At 44.0% G+C, this 21755-nt stretch overlaps 1 protein-coding gene across 1 annotated transcript in view; it reads left to right on the top strand.

Moving 5' to 3' along the window:
• Positions 1-1048: 1048 nt before the first annotated feature.
• PARVB (parvin beta) overlaps positions 1049-21755 on the top strand; it is a 59433-nt gene continuing 38726 nt past the window's right edge. Inside the window, exon 1 of the mRNA XM_070947345.1 lies at positions 1049-1552. Coding sequence (XP_070803446.1) covers positions 1441-1552 — 112 coding nt within the window. The 5' untranslated portion in view covers positions 1049-1440. The remainder of the gene's footprint in view (positions 1553-21755) is intronic.

Below are 21755 nucleotides of genomic sequence, written 5' to 3'. Positions count from 1 at the left end.
CAAGCCACTAGGATATAAACAGAGCAAAGCCCATTCCTTACTAACACTGATGATGTTACCTAGCTGGGTCATGAAACGTCTGCAAGAAAACCAAGCTCAGAGAGCACAGTCCTCCTCCATTCCACAAGCACTGATGATGCTACCTAGCTGGGTCCTGAAACGTCTGTAAGAAAGCAACCAACCTCAAAGAGCACAGTCCTTCTCCATTCCACAAATCCCACTCCCCTCAAGCACTGATGATGCTACCTAGCTGGGTCCTGAAACGTCTATAAGAAAGCAACCATGCTCAAAGAGCACAGTCCTCCTCCATTCCACAAGCACTGATTATGTTACCTAATTGGGTCGTGAAAGGTCTGCAAGAAAGCAACCAAGCTCAGAGAGCACAGTCCTCCTCCATTCCACAAGCACTGATGATGCTACCTAGCTTGGTCGTGAAAACGTCTGTAAGAAAGCAACCAAGCTCAAAGAGCATAGTCCTTCTCCTTCTTCTCCATTCCACAAATCCCACTGCCCTCAAGAACTGATGATGCTACCTAGCTGGGTCCTGAAACGTCTATAAGAAAGCAACCACGCTCAAAGAGCACAGTCCTTCTCCTTCTTCTCCATTCCACAAATCCCACTTCCTTCAAGCACTGAGGATGCTACCTAGCTGGGTCCTGAAACGTCTATAAGAAAGCAACCAAGCTCAGAGAGCACAATCCTCCTCCTCCATTCCACAAGCACTGATTATGTTACCTAGTTGGGTCATGAAAGGTCTGCAAGAAAGCAACCCAGCTCAGGGACCACCAAGGAGACCCTCTCATTTCAACCCGGAGAATACAAATATTCTCCTTTCTTGGAACCGGGAGATTTCCCCGTGGTCCCCTGATCAGCCTCTCCACCCCAGGCTTTGACTCAGCCCAGAGGCCCCAAGCAACTTCCTCTCCCTTCCCTTAACCCTCCCCACCCCGCCCCCAATCCTGTTGCAACTCGGAGTAGTTTCCCTCCAGCTTTGGCGAGCTAGAAAGAGGCCAAGAAGCCGGGGGAAAACCCTTTTTTGTCAAGTCGACACCTCGCCTAGCAGCTGCCAGCCTGAAGAGCCTGGCGCGGACGGGCAACCGGGCGTCTGTGCGCCATTGGCGGCGAGGAGGGTCTCCTGGCAGGGTCCGGCCTCTCCGTCCAGCCCACCCACTCACCCCTCGAGCTCCTCCCGCGGCTCTTTTCCCCCCCTTATGAACCGCCCGCGGACTTCCTCGCCGTAGCAGGGCGCTGTGAGGGGAGCCGGACAGCCCGATCCCGCGGCGGCTTTCCTGCGTTTAGCCTCGCCTTGCCCGTTGACGGCGGCCAGGAAGGGGGTCTCCGCGCGTTGGAAGCCTCCCTCTCTCTCTCTCTCTCTCCCCCACCTCCGGGGGTCCATGTAGCCCCGGCGGCGCGGCTCCCCACCCGGCCCCCTCCGCCGCGATGTCCTCCCCGGTGCGCTCGCCCACCCTGCGGCCCCATCGGATGAGGAAGGACGAGTCTTTCCTGGGGAAGCTCGGAGGGACGCTGGGCAGGAAAAAGAAGGCTAAGGAGGGTGAGTAGGAGCCGGAGACGGGACCCGCTTTCCCCCCCGCGTGCTTCGAACGAGAACCGCCGCTGGTGCGAAAGGCAGAGAACCGGACAGCTTAGGAGCCACGCCGGCCTCAGTGCGCGGGTGCTTAAGAGCTCTCTCTGGAGAGACCTGGTGGTGGAATTAATCCTTTCCCCAGATTTGGATTAAAACAAAAAAAATTGAATAAATTTGGATCTGGATTAAAGGGCGTCACCCCTGACTTCCCCCCCCAAATTGTTAAATTTATAACATTAATGTAATGTAATGTAATTAATATAATAATATAATATAATATAATATAATATAATATAATATAATATAATATAATATAATATAATATAATATAATATAATATAATATAATATAATATAATATAATATATAATAATGTAATATTATAATATAATATAATGTAATGTGATGTAATATATAATATAATATAATATAATATAATATAATATAATAATATAATAATATAATAATATAATAAAATATAATAATATAATAATATAATATAATAATATAATATAATATAATATATAATAATGTAATATTATAATATAATAAAATATAATGTAATGTAGTGTAATACAATTAATATAATATATTATAATAATATAATGTAATATAATATAATATAATATAATATAATAATATAATTATAATAATATAATATAATATAATAATATAATTAATATAATATAATAATATAATATAATATAGTATAGTATAATATAATATAATATAATATAATATAATATAATATTATAATATATGTTTATCATATACAATATATATGTTTATATATGTCATATATAATATATATGTTTATATATATTATATATATATCATGATATAGGGAGCCTGAGTGGCGTAGGAGGCTAATGCCTCCTAAGGCAGCATTTAACATCCAGCTGCCTGCAATTACTGCGAGTTCAATTCTCACCAGGCTCAAGGTGGACTCAGCCTTCCATCCTTTCTAAGGTGGGTAAAATGAGGACCCAGTTTGTGGGGGCAATAAGCTGACTTTGTATAAATATACAAAAGTATGAAGGCTATTGCTTAACGCATTGTAAGCCACAATGAAGGCTTATAAAGGGCGGCATATAAATCAAATTAAAAAAAAAAGTTTACATTATTTTATATATGTATGTATGTATGTATGTATGTATGTATGTATATATATAAATATGACAAATCCTTCCATCATTTTCTCCATCGTTCAGTCAGAGCTCTGAAGAAGCTTCTTGGACTGAGAGGAGAAAGGTCTTCAAAGAAAAAAAAAGGGGGAAAAAAAGAGCAGAAAATCCAGTTGTCTCTTGAAAAACAAAGCAAAAACTTTTGGGACCCCCCCCCAATAACTCCTGCAAACGCAGCTGCAACCCCTTGCCAGGTGTAACATCTCTCCAGGGGTGAAAAATCCAATTTTTTTTTACTACTGGTTCTGTGGGCGTAGCTTGGCGGGTGTGGTGTGGTGGGTGTGGCTTGGTGGGTATGGCAGGGGAAGGATATTGCAAAATCTCCATTCCCAGCCCACTCTGGGATCAGCCGAAGGTGATATTTGCCAGTTCTCCGAACTGCTCAAAATTTCCGCTACCGGTTCTCCAGAACCTGTCAGAACCTGCTGGATTTCACCCCTGCTTCTCTCTCTCTCTCTGATTGGGCATGTTGTGTGAAGGCAGCTGGAGCCTGCATTGTGTAAGAGAGCCATGAGACCATCTACAGGTAGTCCTCAACTTACGACAGTTCATTTAGTGACCGTTCAAAGTCACAACGGCACTGGAAAAAGGGACTTCCGACCGTTTTTCACAGTTATGACTTTGGCAGCATCCCCCACGGTGCCGTGATCAAAATTCAGATGCTTGGCAACTGGTTCACACTTATGACCGTTGCTGTGTCCTAAGGTCATGTGATCATCTTTTCTGACCTTCTGACAAGCAAAGTCAACGGAGGAAACGAGATTCACTTTAACAACCGTTGTTACTAACTTATCAACTGCGGTGATTCACTTAAAAACTGTGGCAAGAAAGGTTGTAAAGTGGAGCAAAACTCACTTAATGTCTCACTTAACAACAGAAATGTTGGCTTCATTGTGGTCGTAAGTCGAGGACTACCTATACCCATGAGTGAATTCCATCAAGGAAATAGAAGTGAATAGGACTGAAGCCTTAAAAGTATCCTGTTTGACCTCTCCATCCGTTTTCCCTTCTCCGCAATTCCAGTTCTTGGTGGGAATTTTCGTAACGATTGGATCCATGCAAAATGATGCCGAGGGGACTTCAGCCTCTTGGTTAATAGCATTTATGTATTTAGACAGAAGGGATTCAGCTGAAATCTCACTTGAGTTTTGCTTTGCCGTAATGGAGGATCAGTAATACTGTCCTACTCTACAAGGTTGTTGTTAAGATCCCTCAGTTTATGCATACAAAATAACGATGGTCATTTTTACAATATCTGGTTGTATAGTTGAAATTTAAGTGAATTTGGTTAGGTCGATAGTGGAACTGGATATTCCCTGGTCTTTGTGTCACCAAGCTGTAGAAACTGTGGGAGTTTTTGTGATGTGCAATCAACTAGGTTGCAAAACGAGAATGTACAGATAAATTCTGGAAAACTGGAATGAGCCCCAAAGCAGTTGTTTTTGCTTTTTAGAGACTTGTAAACTCGCTTGTAAACTCGCTGACTGTAAGAATATTCTTTTTATCTTGCTCCCTCTGAGCTGATCTCCGTTTAGATATAATACATCTATGTATTTATCTTGATGGTTGCATTAGCAGCAGCAGCAAACTGAAAATAGGTTGCCCTTTTCTAGGATAATTTTTCCACTTCACAGAGTTGCAGTTCTGAGATTTCCTGGTGGTCTCTCATCCTGAGATCAGCCAAGCTGTGTGCAGCTTAGCATTCATTTCCTTTTTTTTTTAAAGATTTTTTTTAATTTTTAAACAAAAACATCAAACAACCATCATCCATTACAATCGCGGAAAGTGTGTCAGTCGGTTACAAATCTTTAGTGCTACATCCCATATTCATAATTTACAAATTATCTAATTCCTCATATTTATCAATCTAATATATATCTTTATATTATTATTCTCATTTGTCATTTATTTAATAATGGCATTTTTATCCCATAAAAATCCTTTTCATGTATTATATTTATTTCATTTACATTTACATTTCATTTACATTTCATTTACATTTATTTCATATTTCTTATTTCATTTCCATGTTTTGTTATCTAGCCATTGTTAAAATAAATCCCATATCATATAATATTGTTTATCTTCCTGTTCTCTAATTTCAAACGTCAATTTGCGCATTTCAGCACAATCCATAATTTTCTTAATAACTTCATCTTGCATAGGTTTTTCCACATTTTTCCAATTTTTAGCAAATACGATTCTAGCTGCTGTTAAGCATTCATTTCCTTGACTTAGAGATGGGGGGATAACATAAGAAAAGATATTAATTCATTTACGGATTCCTATTTTTAAGAACCTTAACATTTTAAAACAAACCTGAATTGAGGTACTCCCCCATTTGCAACTGTTCGTTTAACAAGATTTCGAAATTACAGAGTCAGAAAAAGCGAGGTACGATTTGTACTGAGACTTACAATTGCAGGGTCTTGCAGTCACGTGATCACGATTTGCGACCTGTTTTGTCGACTTAATGAGAAAAAACATCCATTGGGGAAGCTGGAGTCAGTTAATGACAATGGGATTTAAGGACTGCCATAAAAATTGTCATACAATCAGGTCCGACTCGACTCACGACTGCAACAACTTACAAGGGAAATTCCTGTATCCAGTCGTGCTTATAAGTTGAGGACTACCTATATTAAAGACGGACATAATTTGGAGTGGCAAAGAGCTCTCTCTCCACTGAACATCAAATTTTTGAACACGCCTGTGAAGCTTTCTTGACAACTATATAGAAGTGGTTTCCTACTGCTCTCAATTAGGTGTTATTTTAAAAACTTTCCGGCAATGGGTGGTGCAGTGGTTATGTTGTGGCCTGCCAGCTGCCAGCGGAGCTCATGGCAGACTCAGACAGTGAGGAGGTTGGGGAGGAACATGGGCCAGTCCTGGAGTCTGGGGAAGGCTCTGATGAGGGCTCTGCATCGGAGGCAGAGATGGGGCCAGGGCCGTCTGACAGTTAGCTGCCTTTGGACGTCAGTGGGGCAGAAGAACAGCTGAAGCCTGTTCCCAGTGTGTGCATGCGCAGAGCTGTCAGGAGAAGGGAACAGCTAAGGAACAAGGGTCGACTCAGGAGTAAAGCCACAGGTGGACAGTGAATGGCCCCTCCCATAGAGAATAAAGAGGAGCGAAGGGGAGGGGAGTTTGCAGGAGACAATTAGTTTGCTTAATTGGTTCGTGACTCTCAGAGACTCCTTGCCAAGTTTTGAAGATATCGGCCTGGCAGCTCTCCAAGCCAGATAAGGTCTGTGACTGTAAATTCACCCTTGAAAGACTTTTTTGGATGTGAATGAGAGGAATTCACAGTAACTTAATAAAAAGGGGTTTTTGTTGGGGACAACGAGTCTGCTTCATGCTTTGGGAAAGCCTAGGTTAGAGTGCAGTACTACAGGATACTTCTGCCGGCTGCCAGCAGTTCGATTCTCACCGGCTCAAGGTTGACTCAGCCTTCCATCCTCCCAAGATTGGTAAAAGGAGTACCTAGATTGTTGTGGGGCAATATGCTGACTCTGTCATCCCCTTAGAGAGGGCTGTAAAGCACTGTGAAGCGGTATATAAATCTAAGTGCTATTGCTATTTTCTGGTGATCTCCTATCCAAAGACTAAGCCTCCCTCACCTTGTTTAGTTGCCAAGGTCGGCCAAGTGCTGCGTCAATTTCTATCACAGGAAAATAATTCCATCTCCTGGATTGTTTCGTGGGGGTGGAGATGTCTATAGTGAAGCAGGGCCAGTCAAATCCTCTGCCCGTCCCCTGGCAAAGGATCTCTGCCTTTTCTAGCTGCAATGCAGAGAGAGCTTCTCGGGTGACCCCTGGTGCAGAGACTCAGAAATGGGGGAAAAACTCTAGGCTGGTTTTCTCATGGCAATGCAATTTTGGAGCGATTCACTAAGATCCGTGATGGCGAACCTATGCCACGCATGCCCAAAGTGGCACACGAAGCCATGTCGCCCGGCATGCACAGAAGCAGAAGACGCCGACCAGAGATATAAAATGAGGCTTTCCACTAATACTCCAAATCACTGTTTCTCAACCTTGGCAATTTTACAATGCATGGCTGGCTTGGGGAATTCTGGGAGTTGAAGTCCATGCGTCTTAAAGTTATCTGGGTTGAGAAACACTGTTCTAAATTTTACAGTAAATAAAATATGGGCTCCAAAATCAGGGGTGGAAATACTCCCGGTTTGGACCGGTTCAGCCGAACCAGTAGCAATGACGGCGTGAGGCTCCACCCACCTACCCGATCATTGTTACTTCCTGGTTTTAACCAAGAAGTAACCTGCTTTTTACCCTCTGTGCATGTGCAGAAAGGTTTGCGCATGCGCAGAGGGTCTGCATGTGCACATGTTGTGCACGCGTGCACTTACGAACCAGTTGGGAAGGTAAGTAGATTTCACCCCCGTTTCAAAATCCTAATTTTGGACCTAATTTTGGGTGTGGCACAATTCCAGGGATAAGACCGTATCCAATAATGGTTTCCACTTAAAAATAAATTCTGCGTTGGATTGCAGCTGCTGCTCCTGGGGTGTCGTTTTGCCACCTCAATGGTGCTGGAGTGTGGCAGGTTGGACATCCTCACAAGTTTGGCTGAGGGGTGGTTGGTGCTGACAATGCTAAAAAATGTTACAGTTCCAGAGCCAAACACAATTAGTTTAACAGTTTAGATGTTGGCTATACGGTTAATAAAACAGAGCTGACTCCAATAAAATGCACCGTGAAGGGCAATTAGGATTCCCGACTACAGTGCTTAAATGTTTATTGTCCAGAAAAAAACAAGTGGTAGAAGGACAGATATAAGTTAAGATAGCAATAGCAATAGCGCTTAGATTTATATACTGCTTTCCAGTGCCTTCCAGCCCTCTCTAAGCGGTTTACAGAGTCACCATATTGTCCCCCAACAATCTGGGTCCTCATTTTACCCACCTAGGAAGGGTGAAAGTCTGAGTCAACCTTGAGTCTGGTAAGATTCAAACTAACAAATTGCAGGCAGCCGGCAGGCAGCAGAAGTAGCCTGCAGTACTGCATTCTAACCACTGCGCCACCGTGGCTCATATGCTTAGTTATGGGCTTCAGCATTTTTATATTCACTGGGATGTGACTGATCTCAAAGACCTAAGCAGGGCTGGACCAGAATATTACTGGAGGAGGGATCACTAGGAGATGTAATGGGGAAGTTCAGAGCATCCTGGAGGAAGTCGGGGGCCAATGAGTTCCACAACATTGTCTTTGAGGCAGGGACATATGTGGGTTGAACTTCACTTTTACAATAGGTTGGCATTTCTACCCGAAATTTCAGAGATAGAAAAATTTGGGTTGATAAATGAACTATCTCCCTTTCTTTTCAGTACAGGTAGTTCTCGACTTAACAGCCACTCGTTTAGTGACCAATTAAAGTTAGAGTGGCACTGAAAAAGAGACTTCTGACCATTTTTCACGCATGACCGTTGCAGCGTCCTCGTGGTTGCGTGATCAAAATTTGGATGCATGTCATGGGATCCCCTTTTCTGACCTTCTGAAAGCAAAGTCAAATGAGGAAGCCAGATTCACTTAACAACCATGTTACTAACTTAACACTGTGGTGATTCACTTAGCAATTGTGGCAAGAACGGTCGTAAAAATGGGACAAGACATGCTTAATAACTGCCTTGCGTAGCCATGGGATTGTTGGAATTGCAGTTGTAAATCAAGGACAATCTGTACTACTTTCACCTGGATTTATTTTTCTAAGTTGATCAGCATCAAAATACAGCTGGAAGGGATCTTGGAGGTCCCTTCACCAAAACTCCATAGGACTTTGTTCCCCTCGGTAGCATCCCCCTTTCCTCTTCTGGAGCCAGCAGCTTTATGCACAACACAGAAAGGGACTAAGGAAACAATCAGAATAGAGCTGGAAGGGACCTTGGAGGTCTTCTAGTCCAGCCCCCTGCTCAAGCAGGAGATCCTATAGCCGTGATGGCGAACCTACGGCATGCATGCCACAGGTGGCACGCATAGCCATATCTGCGGGCACACGAGCCGTTGCCCTAGCTCAGCTCCCTGATTTTTGGCTGGCCCCGCCCACACCACCCCTCCCCTCCTAAGAGTCTCCACGTGGCCAGTTTTGGATGCCATGTGATGACAGGGTTCGTGCAGAGGCTCTGGGAGGATATTTTCGGCCTCCAGAAGGCCTCTGTGGGGTGGGGGAGGCAGTTTTCGCCCTCCCCAGGCTCCAGGGAAGATTCTGGAGCTTGGGGAGGGTGAAAAACAGGCCTTCCGGGCCCACCAGAAGTCGGGAAACAGGCCATTTCTGGCCTCCGGAGGGATTCTAGGGGGGCGGGGAAGGCCGCTTTCACCCTTCCCAGGCTCCAAGAAAGCCTCTTGAGAGGATGAAAAACGGGCCTACTGGAAGTCTGAAAACGGGCCATTTCCTGCCCAAAATGGGGCATGGGGGGGTCATGCGCGCATGTGCAGGTGAGCGCAGGGGGTTTGTGCACATATGCATGGGGGGGCAGGATGCTGGGGGGACATTGAATTAGGGAGTGGACACACGCACATGTGACCCCCCGCCCCCTGCGCTCCCCCCACTTTTGGCACGCGAGGGCAAAAAGCTTAGCCCTCACTGTCCTGTACCATTTCACACCAGTGACTGTCCAGTCTCTTCTTAAAAGCCTCCAGCGATGAAGCATCCACAACGTCTGAAGCAGTGGTGGGTTGCCCCCGGTTCGCACCGGTTCTATAGAACCTGTAGTAAAACTGACGGGAGGCTCTGCCCACTGACCCCGATGTCATCAAAAATGCGTGTGCGTGCGAATGAAGGGAGTGCGCGTATGCGGCCTCGCAGCAAACCGGTAGTAAAGGTAAGTAGAACCCACCCCTAGTCTGAAGGCAAGGTGTTCCATTGGTTAATTGTTCTCACTGTTAGGAAGTTTCTCCTTACATTATTGGTTTGAGCTCCGAGCTTGGCGATTTGGTTGCAAACATTTGGTCCCCATTCGAGGAGGCATCTTCGGTGCACTTTGGATTGTGCTTGACACAATCCAAAGTCTCCTCGAATGCAAATGAAACATTTGCAACCAAATCGCCAAGCTCGGAACTCAAACTAACAACATAAATACTAACCCAAGCTACTAATATTCAAAGACATTTCGGTTTCTCCTTAATTCCAGGTTGCTTCTCTCCTTGATTAGTTTCCATCCATTGTTTCTTGTCTTGTCCTCTGTTGCTTTGGAGAATAAATTAACCCCCTCTCAACTTACGGCAGCCTCTCAAATACTGGAATACTGCTATTGTGTCCCCCCTAGTCCTTCTTTTCTCTAAACTAGTCACATCCAATTCCTGCAACTGTTCTTCATATGTTTTAGTCTCCAGGCCTTTAATCAGTTAAAGGCTGATTTTTTAAAAAGGAATTAACTGGTCAAGAATAACTAGGCCAGAGACGGCGCACCGAGTGCTGAAAAGGGAATGCGCACACGTGCACTCGTCGGAGACGCAACCCGGGAGAGGAGCTGCCCGGTGTGCAGGCAGCTCCTTTTCCAGTTTCCGGCACTGCCGCGTGTGCAAAGGCTAGCTGATCGACACACGCACATGTGCACCAGAAACCCGGAAGAGCAACGAGCGAGGCCGTGCATTCCAGGCGACATAGCTCTGCGTGCCACTTCGGGCACGCGTGCCATAGGTTCGCCATCACAGGCCTAGGCGGATTACAATATACATTTAGTGGCTCTGGAAAGGTTCTGCCGGTTTGCATACTGGATACAGACTTTGTTGCCGGGTAGACTTCTGCAGAATGCCCCAGAAATTGTTGCAAAGAGCTTCAGGAAGTATAATGGGGACTTTTTATCTCCTTGCCTTTAGCTTCTAAATGAGTATAACTGGAGGCTAGTGTTTCTTGTGTATCTGTCAGGAAATCCAGTGGTCACTTCCTTTAGCTGATGCTGTTTTGATGGTTAAACTGATCAGGACATTCCTGGCTTTTTGGTTATTGCATGAATCGGGAAAGGAAACAGAGCAGCTTTCTTGTGTACGTTGCTGAAATCCACTCGTTCAAACTTCATTTCAGAGATGGCAGGTTCAAATGCCATCTAAGTTTAATGGTGAATTTTAAAAAAATGAATAAGCAGAGACATCACCCTGCCAACAAAAGTGCGTATAGTCAAGGCTATGGTTTTCCCAGTTGCAATGTATGGCTGTGAAAGTTGGACCATAAGAAAGGCTGAGCGCCAAAGAATTGAGGCCTTTGAACTCTGGTGCTGGAGAAGACTCCTGCGAGTCCCTTGGACTGCAAGGTGCAAAAACTGGTCAGTCCTAGAGGAGATCAACCCTGACTGCTTTTTAGAAGGCCAGATCCTGAAGATGAAACTCAAATACTTTGGCCACCTAATGAGAAGGAAGGACTCACTGGAGAAGAGCCTAATGATCTCCACTCCTTCCATCGGGACCTGAAGACTTGGCTGTTCAAGCAAATAGGCTGACTCTGATTCTGGGTTTTATTATTTATTATTTATTAGTTAATTTGGTTTAAAATGGGATTTTGTTGTACATGTTTTTAACTTGTGTTCGCCGCCCTGAGTCCTTCTGGAGAAGGGCGGCATATAAATACATGAAATAAATAAATAAATAAATAATTGAGGGCAAAAGAAGAAGGGGACGGCAGAGAACGAGGTGGCTGGATGGAGTCACTGAAGCAATCGGCGTGAGCTTAAATGGACTCTGGGGGATGGTAGAGGACAGGAAGGCCTGGAGGAATGTTGTCCATGGGGTCACGATGGGTCGGACATAACTTCCCAACTAACAACAACAACAACAAAACACCAGAACTTGTCACTGGTCTGGCAACATTCTTGGTTCAAAGGGGGAAAAAGTCACCTGGAGTTGCATGGGTGTGTGTGTGTGCACGTGCATGTATGCACAATGCTTATGTGTATGTAGGATCAGTTACACATTCACAGGGGAAACGGACTTTCCCCAGGATTGCTCTGCTACTCTCATTTTAAAAGGGCCAAGTGAAAAATGCTTAGTTCCAGACAGACTCTCCAGAAGGAAGTCCCATTCAGTATTTCCGATACTCAGGATGATTTAGCTCTTTAACTTGACGGGGAAAAAAACCACCAGAAATTAGTCATATAGGTCCTGCAATGTCCTGCATTCAAAGAGGGAAAAAGTCACTTGAAGTGTGTATATGTGTGTGCGCGGATGCGTGATGCTTATATGTATGTAGGATCAGTTTCACGCAGGGGTGGGATTCATCTGGTTCGGACCGGTTCGGGATGCTAATTTTACATCTGGTTTGCTAAACTGGTAGTTGCAATGACTGGCTGGCCCCGCCCACCCCTCCCCTCCCCTCCCCAGAGTCTCCACACAGCCCATTTTGGATGTCAGGTAAGTGCAGCGCCCATGTGGAGGTTCTGAGAGGGTGAAAAACGGGCCTCCTGGAAGTTCCGGAAGTCCAGAAATGGGCCCATTTCCGGCCTCCGGAGGGCCTCTGGAGCCCAGGACAGGCCATTTTCATCCTCCCAGAGGCTCAATGAAATCCTCTGGAGCCTGGGGAGGCCGAAAACGCCCCCCCCCCATGGTGCAGGAGGCCGAGTAAGCCACACCTCCATGGCCACACCCACCCAGCAGCCGGGCAGAGAACCGGTTGCTCAAATTTTTCAATCCCACCCCTGATTTCATATCTATATCCACAGAGGAAACTTACTGTAACTTTCCCCAGGATTGCTCTGCTATTCTCATTTTAAAAAGGACCAAGTGAAAAATGTTTAGTTCCAGACAGACTTATCCAGGAGGAAATCCCACTCGGCATTCCCAATACTCAGGATGATTTAAGTCTCAACTCGATGGACATCAGGAAAAGTAGTTGCAACCTCTTTGCCTGCAACGCTTCCCTTCAACTTCCCCTCTCCAAAGAGCAAAAAGTGTGATCTGTGACCTTCTTTTCTCCAGTTGTGAAATTAACTGTACGGGAAGGTAGACTTTAATCTGAAAGGCTTCTTCCAAATGCAGATAAGCCTCTTATTGGCAAATCCAGATGTAAAAGGAGGATATCTGATCTGGCGTCCCTCCCTGATGGATGGTGCCATGTACTTTCCTACCCATGGTAACATCAGGGGGTGATGGCAAGAGTAAGGAGTAAGGCTTTACAAACTGCTGATAGAGGAGGCACACTTTTCCCGTTGCATCAAACACCCAGGACATAGGTTGTTCAGATGTCTCATCAGAGGCGGGTTCGCTCGTGGGCACTCACATGCGCAGAAGCATCCAGGCGGATGGGTGGAGTCTCCCGCTGGTGCTGCTACTGTTTCGCCTGAACCGGGGCGAACTGGTAGCAACCCACCACTGTCTTTCATCTTGCTTTTTGGGTGTGGAGACGCGAGCATCATAATCCCCCTTTTAGTGGGTTTCTCTCCTCTCCTTTACCCAGCCTCCAAGGAGCCGATGGCTGCTTTGCTGGTAATCCAGTTGATCCTGTGGAGAAGGACACCAGATTAGAATATTCCATCTAGAGGAAGCAGCAACCCTCAAACCCATCAAGATGGTGTAGTCAACATTTGCTCCGAATTTGAGCCAAGGGATGGTGAAGAGCCACTGGGGAGGGGCCTTTAAAAAATTGGGTGGTGTTTATGGAAGCCATTTGTAAATTTTCTACCTGTTAAATACAGCAACAGATGGTTCACAGAGTTCATATACATATGAAAATACGTTGGGTCAATTTGATTATTAGATAAATAGATTTCCACATCAGAGATGTTTGTTTATATAATATAGCATTTTTGTTAAATACAAATGGGAAAGTTTATAACTGTTTGTAGACCTGTTATGTAAAGGGAGGAGATTTTTATGTAAGGGGAGGAGAATATATTAGATTTTTTGATGTATCTTTCAGCATTCAGCTGGGGTGGATTTTTTAAAAAATGTTTAATGTATATATTTGGTATTTGGGTTTTTTTTTTTTTTTTGTGCATGTGTTTATTTCTGATATTTTACTGATTATTAGGGCTGTGTCTCCTTCAAAAAAGGTTTCAGAACAAGTGATACAGTTCTTATGAAAACACAGCACCTCTCTGCTGGTTATTTATGCAGCCATACATTTAAAGGATATTTTAGAGTAGACCATTTTTTCCTCAACCATATTAACTTTACGATGTGTGGCAGTGGTGAAATGTAAAATTTGTTACTACCGGTTCTGTGGGCGTGGCTTGGTGGGGGGGTGTAATGTGACTGGGTGGGCGTGGCCAACTTTTTTTTTTTACTTTTAAAAGCATTTTTTGTTTTTTTGCTTTTAAAAGAAAAAAAGCCTCTGACGATCAGGCAACTCAGCTGGGATAGTCAGAGCCTTTTAAAAGCATTTTTTTTACAACCTCTTCGGCTGAAAAAATGTTTTTAAAAGGCTCTGACGATCCCAGCTGAGCTGCGTGATCATCAGGCTTTTTTTAAAAAATGACTTTTAAAAGCATTTTTTCGGCCAAAGAAAAAATGCTTTTAAAAGTTTTTAAAAAAAGCCTCTGATGATTGCGTGGCTCAGCTAGGCATGGTGGGGGGGCATGCAGGGATTTTTGCTACCGGTTCTCCGAACCACCCGCTGTCATCGCTACCGGATCAGGTGATCCGGTCTGAAGCGGGAGCATTTCACCCCTGATGTGTGAGCTTCAACTCCTTGGGAATTCTGGGAGACAAAGTCTTCACATCTTATAGTTGATAAGCTGAGAAATACTAATTTAAACTTTTATAGAAACCTAAAAAAAAGACACAGCTGCTATAATTAGCAAATGGAAAGATGGATTCCTGCATCTCTCCAAGATTTCCTGTTTTTGAAAGCATGCACAGCTCTAGTGATATATTCTATCCGCCTGGAGAGAGTTTTAGCCTCAGAAGCAGGATACAAATATAATGAAAGATGTCTCCCTTTAGAATAATACCATTTTAATTTAGTTGCCTGAAAGGGCCGCTCTGTGAAATCTTCAGACTGATTATTCATACAAATGTGTCTCACCTAATTTACATATGACAACTGGCAGCCAAGGAACAGAAGTTGAGTTGCATTTGTTGTCCATTTCCCCGTTTGTGACCTTCAGCTAATATTGAAGGCATGAATATGATCCAGTTCAGAAGTGTTGGTAATGCTTTCTGTTCCTTCCTCTACCTCCGATTTGGACCTGGCCTGCTTTCTACAAGTGATTTCACTTGAAAAAACAACCAAACAACAGTCCAGAATGTGTGTTCTATGTCTTTGAGTTGTGGACCTTGTAGGAAGAGAGTTGTGTTGTAGAAAAAAAAAAAATCAGGTCTGGTGGCATCATTTCCAGCTATAGCAGTGGCCAAAATTGTGGAAACCTTTTGGAAAAAGTGTATTTTTGAGGTTTGATGGCTAATAACATCACTTTTTTTTTTTTTTTTGAGTTTCAAGATAATCCTATTCCACTGCTGGAATGGCCTGGGAATAGCCCAGACCTTAACCCAATTGAAAATCTATGGAGCTGACTAAAGAAACTTGTTAGTCAGACGCGACCCAGCAATAAAACCCAGTTAATAGAAGCCATCATTCAATCTTGGTTTCACATTATAACAGCTGCAGAACTAATAGACTTGGTTCACTCCATAGGAAGACATTGTAGGGCCGTAATTCATGCTAAAGGTTACCCAATGAAGTATTAACTGATGTGATAATTTTTGTATATCTCATTTTTTCTATGGTGATAATTTTTATATATCTCGTTTTTTCGACATGTTTCACTTGTCTTCTTTATACTGTAACTGCTATTCTAATAGCAAATCCTTCATAAAAGTTATTGCATTACATTGTTGATTAAATTATCTTTCCATTGATATATAATTTTATGGTACTACTGCAAAAAAAAAAGTGGTGTTATTAGCTAGTTTTAGAAAATACACTTTTCCCAAAAGGTTTCCACAATTTTGGCCACTACTGTAACACATTATGAAAAGGCAGACACTTCTATGAGCTCATGAAAGCCTCTTCTTAAAATGTATTATAGTAATTGGAAAAGTGCTATCAGATTCCTTCTGATCTGTTTGTTTCAAGTAGATCTCTTATGCCCAGAAGTATAAGGACTTCAGGAGTTTTCGGCACTCCACAAAAAGTTCAGGAAGGTGTTACATTTGGCCAATTCTCCAAGTCTGAATAAAATAACTTCATATTAGAATTTTCAGCCTTTTCCCCAAAAGAACAGTTTTTCAGGAATTTGCCCTGTCTTACCACTTACTCATCTTACTGGACAGATTAAATTTTCTTAGGGTTCTCTAGATGATTGAATTAAAATACTGAGAAAAGAACTAGCAAGTTCCTTTGTCTTTTTTTTAAAGTAGGCACAAAATTCCCTTTCAGTAGAAAGATCTGTCCAGGATTGTTTGGCCTATTCCAGATAGACTGTTTATCAAAAGCATTATTTGCAGGGTGAGCATCATTTCCAGATAGAAAACTTCATTTTTTTGCCCTTTTATCCTTTCCTTTTCCTGAAAGAGAGATAAGAAAAATCCCTGTTGAGTTTGCAGACAATAGACTTGTGTCACCTTTGGCTTATGGGGCCTCTCCAAAGTACCAGTTGCTTTTTTTTTTTTTTAATGAAAAAAGAATTAGAAAAGATTATGAACCAAGCAGGATCAAAGACGTGTCACATAAATAAATGGCTAACGTAGAAATAGTAAAATTCAAGGAAGCAAACATGGGATCTGAAATGTCAGGATTAGTTTTTTTAGCTTATTATTATGTTACCCATTTATGTTTTTCATCAGTTCTCTTAAATGAAAACCAAATATCACCGTTTAACTTAAAAATACTTGATTTGTACAATAATAACTACTAACCAGTTTGGTCTTGCACCAGACTAGAAACCAGAAGATGGTGAATTCTTGTTCCACTTAGGCATGAAAGCTGGCTGGGTGATTTTGGGCCAATCGCCAGGAAGGAATGAGTTCTAGTCCCGCCTTAGGCATGAAAGCTGGTTGGGTGATTTTGGGCTAGACCCGTGATGGCAAACCTATGGCATGCGTGCCAGAGGTGGCACGCAGCGGCCTCTCTGAGCTGAACTGGGGCACGCGAGTCATTGCCCCAGTCCAGCTCCACTGTGCATGCACCTCCCACCGGCCAGCTGGTCTTCAGGTCTCTGCTGCACATGTGTGGGGGGCTTGGCACATGTGGGGGGCCGCGTGCACATGTGTGAGGTGCATGCAGGGTGGGGCACATGCGCAGGGGTGGGGTGGATGCATGGGGGCCACATGCACATTGCATTTTGGGAGTTCGGGTGTGCCCATGCGTTCGCATGCCTGCGCGCACCCTTTGGCCACTCAGTCCAGAAAAGGTTAGCCATCACTGGGCTAGTCACTCTTACAGGGTTCTTGTCAGGGTGGATAAAAATCAATGATTTTTTTTAAAAAATCAAAAAAAAATCAGATTTTTTTTATTTAAATCGGATTTTTTTTTATTTAAATCGGATTTATTTTAATAAAAAACTTTTGGGGTAAAAATCTATCGTAAGATAGTTTTCTATTTAAGATACATAAATAGTTTATTCAGCATGAAATGGAGCTTAGTTATGTAGCATGAGGCTGTATATTCTGCACTGGGACTATCAGTGAGTCAACAGCGGGTCAAAGGAGTAGCAGAGATGACAGTTGCTCTTTAAAAATTATGATTTAAATCGAGTTGATTTAAATCAAGCCTTTTTACTAGTGATTTAAATCATGATTTAAATTGTGATTTAAATCAACTCGATTTAAATCAAATCCACCCTGATTCTTGTTGTGGGGAAAACAGGAGGAATAAGATTGGACATATGTACCGCCTTGTATTATTTATCAAATAAATAACTAGAGGTATAGTCTATAATCAGTTAAATCAGCATTGTAAATCAAATGCTTTAAGAGTATTAAAATAATTTCATCTGAGCACAGCCGGTGTGTGTGTGGGTATGGTCAGGAAAGTCAAGGTAGTGTCCACAATGGGAGCAAAGCTGTGCCTGTTTTTTTTGTGTGATGACACACAGCTTTGATCCCGCTGTTGTGGTCAGCATCTTGACTTTCTCTGAATGTATCTTACAGACACCCCTTACACACTTACAACAACATGCCAAAATAGGAAATAACTTGGCGCTATCATTTTCTTTTCTTTTTCTTTTCTTCTTATCTCAAATGATGTTTGTTGTATTTATGCCGATATAATACAGGTAGCGGCAACCTGTCTGAAATGAAACATTAAGCAGGTATGGATATGGTTAGAGCTTGGACAGAATATCACTGGGAAATTTTAGGGTAGGAGACTAAAAGAAAAAAAAAAAACTCAGCTGAAAACCCATCCTAGAAGAAAGTAACTCAAGACCAGGGCTGGGCTGCTGGGGGTTCGTAGGGGTTCGGGAGAACCTCTAGCTAAGATTCTGTGCAGTTCGGAGAACCCCCAAATCCCACTCCTGGCTGGCCCCACCCACCCTGCCCCTCCAAGGAGTCCCCACATGACCTGTTTTGGATGCAGGTAAGTGCAGGGTGCGTGCGGAGGCTCAGGGAGAGCGAAAAACAGGCCTAAAGGAAGTTTGGGAATGCCGGAAACGGGCCTGTTTCTGGCCTCCAGAGGGCCTCCGGAGCCTGGGGAGGCTGTTTTCCCCCCTCCTGGAGGCTTGAGAAAAGCCACTGGAGCCTGGGGAGGGCAAAAACGCCCCCCCCCCCCGCTGTGGTGCAAGAGGCCAACTAGGCCACACCCACCATGACCACGCCCCCCCAGCAACCGGGCAGAAAACCCCTTGCTAAAATTTTTGAAGCCCACCCCTGCTCAAATCACTTCCATTGTATTGTCCCAAAAGCTCCATGAAGGAGGACTTCATGAACTCCAGAGAGTTGAGTTTAGATTAAACAAGCTTTACATTAAAAAAAAAACAAAAAACCCTTAATTTAAACCAATATAGATGTTTTTTCTTCAGCATTCCTCAACTTATTATCACCAGGAGTTGGCATAATTCTATTTTACATCGTGCATTCCTACTTTCCGACACCTCAGGAATTTTAAACCGATATTTTTCTACAGGTGAAACCTTTAATAATAATAACAATCTGGTCAGTATGCAGCAGGCTCGGGCCTCAGGAAAGCATTCCAAAGAACAATAAGCGGAAGCGTTTTGATCCTGTGGACTGTTTCAAGGATAAAGCAAAAATATGGGGTAGCAAAAATGTTAAAGAACATTTTGGAATGTTTTCATTGATTGAGAGATTGTTGAGACTTTGGAAAAAGTTACAGAGAAGATGATTAAAGGCCTGGAGACTAAAACATGAGGAATGGTTGCAAAATTTGGATTTGGCTAGTCTAGAGAAAAGAAAGACTAGGGGTGACATGATATTTTTCCAGTATTTGAGGAGCTGCCACAAAGAAGAGGTGGTCAACTTATTCTCCAAAACACCAGAGGGCAGGACAGGAAACAATGGGTGGAAACTAATCAAGGAGAGAAGCATCTTGGAATTAAAGAGAAACTTCCTAACAGTGAGAATAATTTACCAGTGGAACAGCTTGTCTTCAGAGGTTGTGGGTGCTTCAATATTGGAGGTTTTTAAGAGGAGACTGGACCACTTGTCTGAAATGGTATAGGGCAGTGGTCGGCAAACCACGGCTCGCGAGCCACATGTGGCTCTTTGGCCCCTTGAGTGTGGCTCTTCCACTCGTGATGCCCCGGCCGGCTGTGGCTGAGCCGGGAGCGTGCGCACGCGCAGGGAGACCCTCCTCAAGCGAGCGCCGAAGCTCAGGAAAGGTGAGCAGCGGCTTGCTTAAGGAGGGTCTCCCCACATGGGAGGAGGAGGAGAGTGCAGGAGAGAAGCTGCCCTGTACCTACCTTCGCGCCACATTTGCACGTAAGGCAGCCTTTGCTTCCTGCTGCTTCAGGCTGGAGTTTGCACCCTCCGCACTCAGCCGAAGAGCTGCTGGGGGTGGGGGATGAAACAGCAAGGCAATGGCCAGAGGAGGGGGAGGAGGAGGACGGTCACCCGAAGGGAGGGGGAGAGACACAGAGAGAGAGAGAGAGACATAGAGACCCATACATAGTGATACATAGAGAGGGGTGAAAGAGGGGAAGAGAGGGAGAGAGACATGGGGGGAGAGAGGGAGAGATAGGAAGGGGGAGAGAGACAGAATGGTTTTGTGGCTGGGTAGGTGTGGCTGGGGGGGTCATGTGTCTGGGTGAGTGAGTGACATCGAGTTGGCCACGCCCACCCAGGTTTTGTGGTTCTGCTGTGTTTTTTTTCTATGGGAAACGGGTCCAAGTGGCTCTTTGAGTGTTTAAGTTTGCCGACCCCTGGTATAGGGCAATGATGGCGAACCTTTTCAGCACCGAGTGCCGAAAAGGTTGCATGAAAACCTCACACATGTGCGCTCGTCAGAGCCACGCTTTGGAAAAGCCAAACTTCTGGGTTCTGGCGCGCATGCACACCTGACAATCATCCAGCCGGCACACATGCGCAGGCCGGTTTTCGGCACTGCCACGTGTGCGAAGGGATTGCAGTCAGGAAAAGCCGAACATCAGGTTCTGGTGTGCATTGCACCTGACAATTGGCTGGCCGGCGTGCATGGACACACCGGTTTTCGCACAGCCACATGCAAAGGACAATTGATTGTCGCACACGCGTGCGCGCCAGAAACGCAGAAGACAAACAGGCAAGGCTGCGCATGCTAGGCAACATGGCTTCATGCGCCACTTTGGGCACGCATGCCATGGGTTTGCCATCACGGGTATAGGGTCTCCTGCCTGAGCAGTGGGCTGGACTAGAAGAGCTCCAAGATCAATTACAGCTCTATTCTATTCAAAGTTAAAAGTAATTGAATAGGTTTCTCAAGACTTTGCATTATTTTCTTATTTTCAGCCATTCTTTAGCTTTTTCCTCCTAAGTGTCATGTCAGTAGGACCTCATAGAAGATTACATTTGAAATAAATGCTTCTTTTCAATGAAGGTCTCACTTTAGGACCATTGATAATAGGAAAATTTTGGACATGTCTACAAAATTGTCCATGGTATTTGCAAATACAAATACAATTCAGCATGGTTTAGTTTTACCCTTGATTCTTTTTAATTGCCACCCCGGAAAATACTTTCTTTGCACGAAATTGTTGTGCTTTCGTTTTAAAAGAAAACAAAGATCTAAACCAGAGGTGTCAAACTCAATTTCATTGAGGGCCGCATCAGGGTTGTGTTTGACCTCGGGGAGCCAGGGTGGGTGTGGCCAGGGTGGGTGTGGCCAACATGATGTCACTCATGTCGGGAGTGCCTGTGATGGCCTGTGTGCTCTGCCAACAACCCCCCCCTCCCAGCTCCATTTTTATTGGCAGAGTGCTGCAGGAGGCCAGCGTGGCCAAAAACGGAGCCTGGGACGGCCGTGCATGGCCCTCCTGAGCTCCATTTTCACCGGCAGAGGCACTGCTGTTTTCAGGGCAACCCCATGGGCCAATTCTAAGCACCCCGTGGGCCACATGCGGCCCATGGGCCTTGAGTTTGACACCCCTGATCTAAACAAACTAAATGCTAATTTCTTCCTTATGCTTCCCTTACCTTGAATATTATTATTATTATTTTGCATTTTCATACGTTCACATTCCTGTCAGACACGTGTTGTTTGGATTTATATTTCTTAAAAAATAATGCAACTGTACTTTTAAAATTTGTGTTGACATGTAAGTAGAGTAAGTAGGGTTTTTTTTTTTTTTTAAATTTGATTTATATGCCGCCCTTCTCCGGAGACTCAGGGAGGCTTACAATGCGTTGAGCAATAGCCTTCATACTTTTGTATATTTATACAAAGTCATCTTATTGCCCCCACAAACTGGGTCCTCAATTTACCTACCTTAGAAAAGATGGAAGGCTGAGTCAACCTTGAGCCTTGGCAAGATTCGAACTTACAGTAGTGCAGACAGCTGGTGTTAATCACAATCAGGGTGGATAAAAATCAATGATTTTTTTAAAAAAATCAAAAAAATCTGATTTTTTTGATTTAAATCGGATTTTTTTGATTTTTATTGAATTTATTTTA

The sequence above is a fragment of the Pituophis catenifer genome, unplaced genomic scaffold (assembly GCF_029215685.1).
Source record: "Pituophis catenifer annectens isolate HBS135680 unplaced genomic scaffold, rPitCat1.0.hap2 SCAF_7, whole genome shotgun sequence".
NCBI classification, from domain to species: Eukaryota; Metazoa; Chordata; class Lepidosauria; order Squamata; family Colubridae; genus Pituophis; species Pituophis catenifer.
Note: the sequence above shows the minus strand (reverse complement) of the source record. Positions and strands in the feature narration are given on the sequence as shown.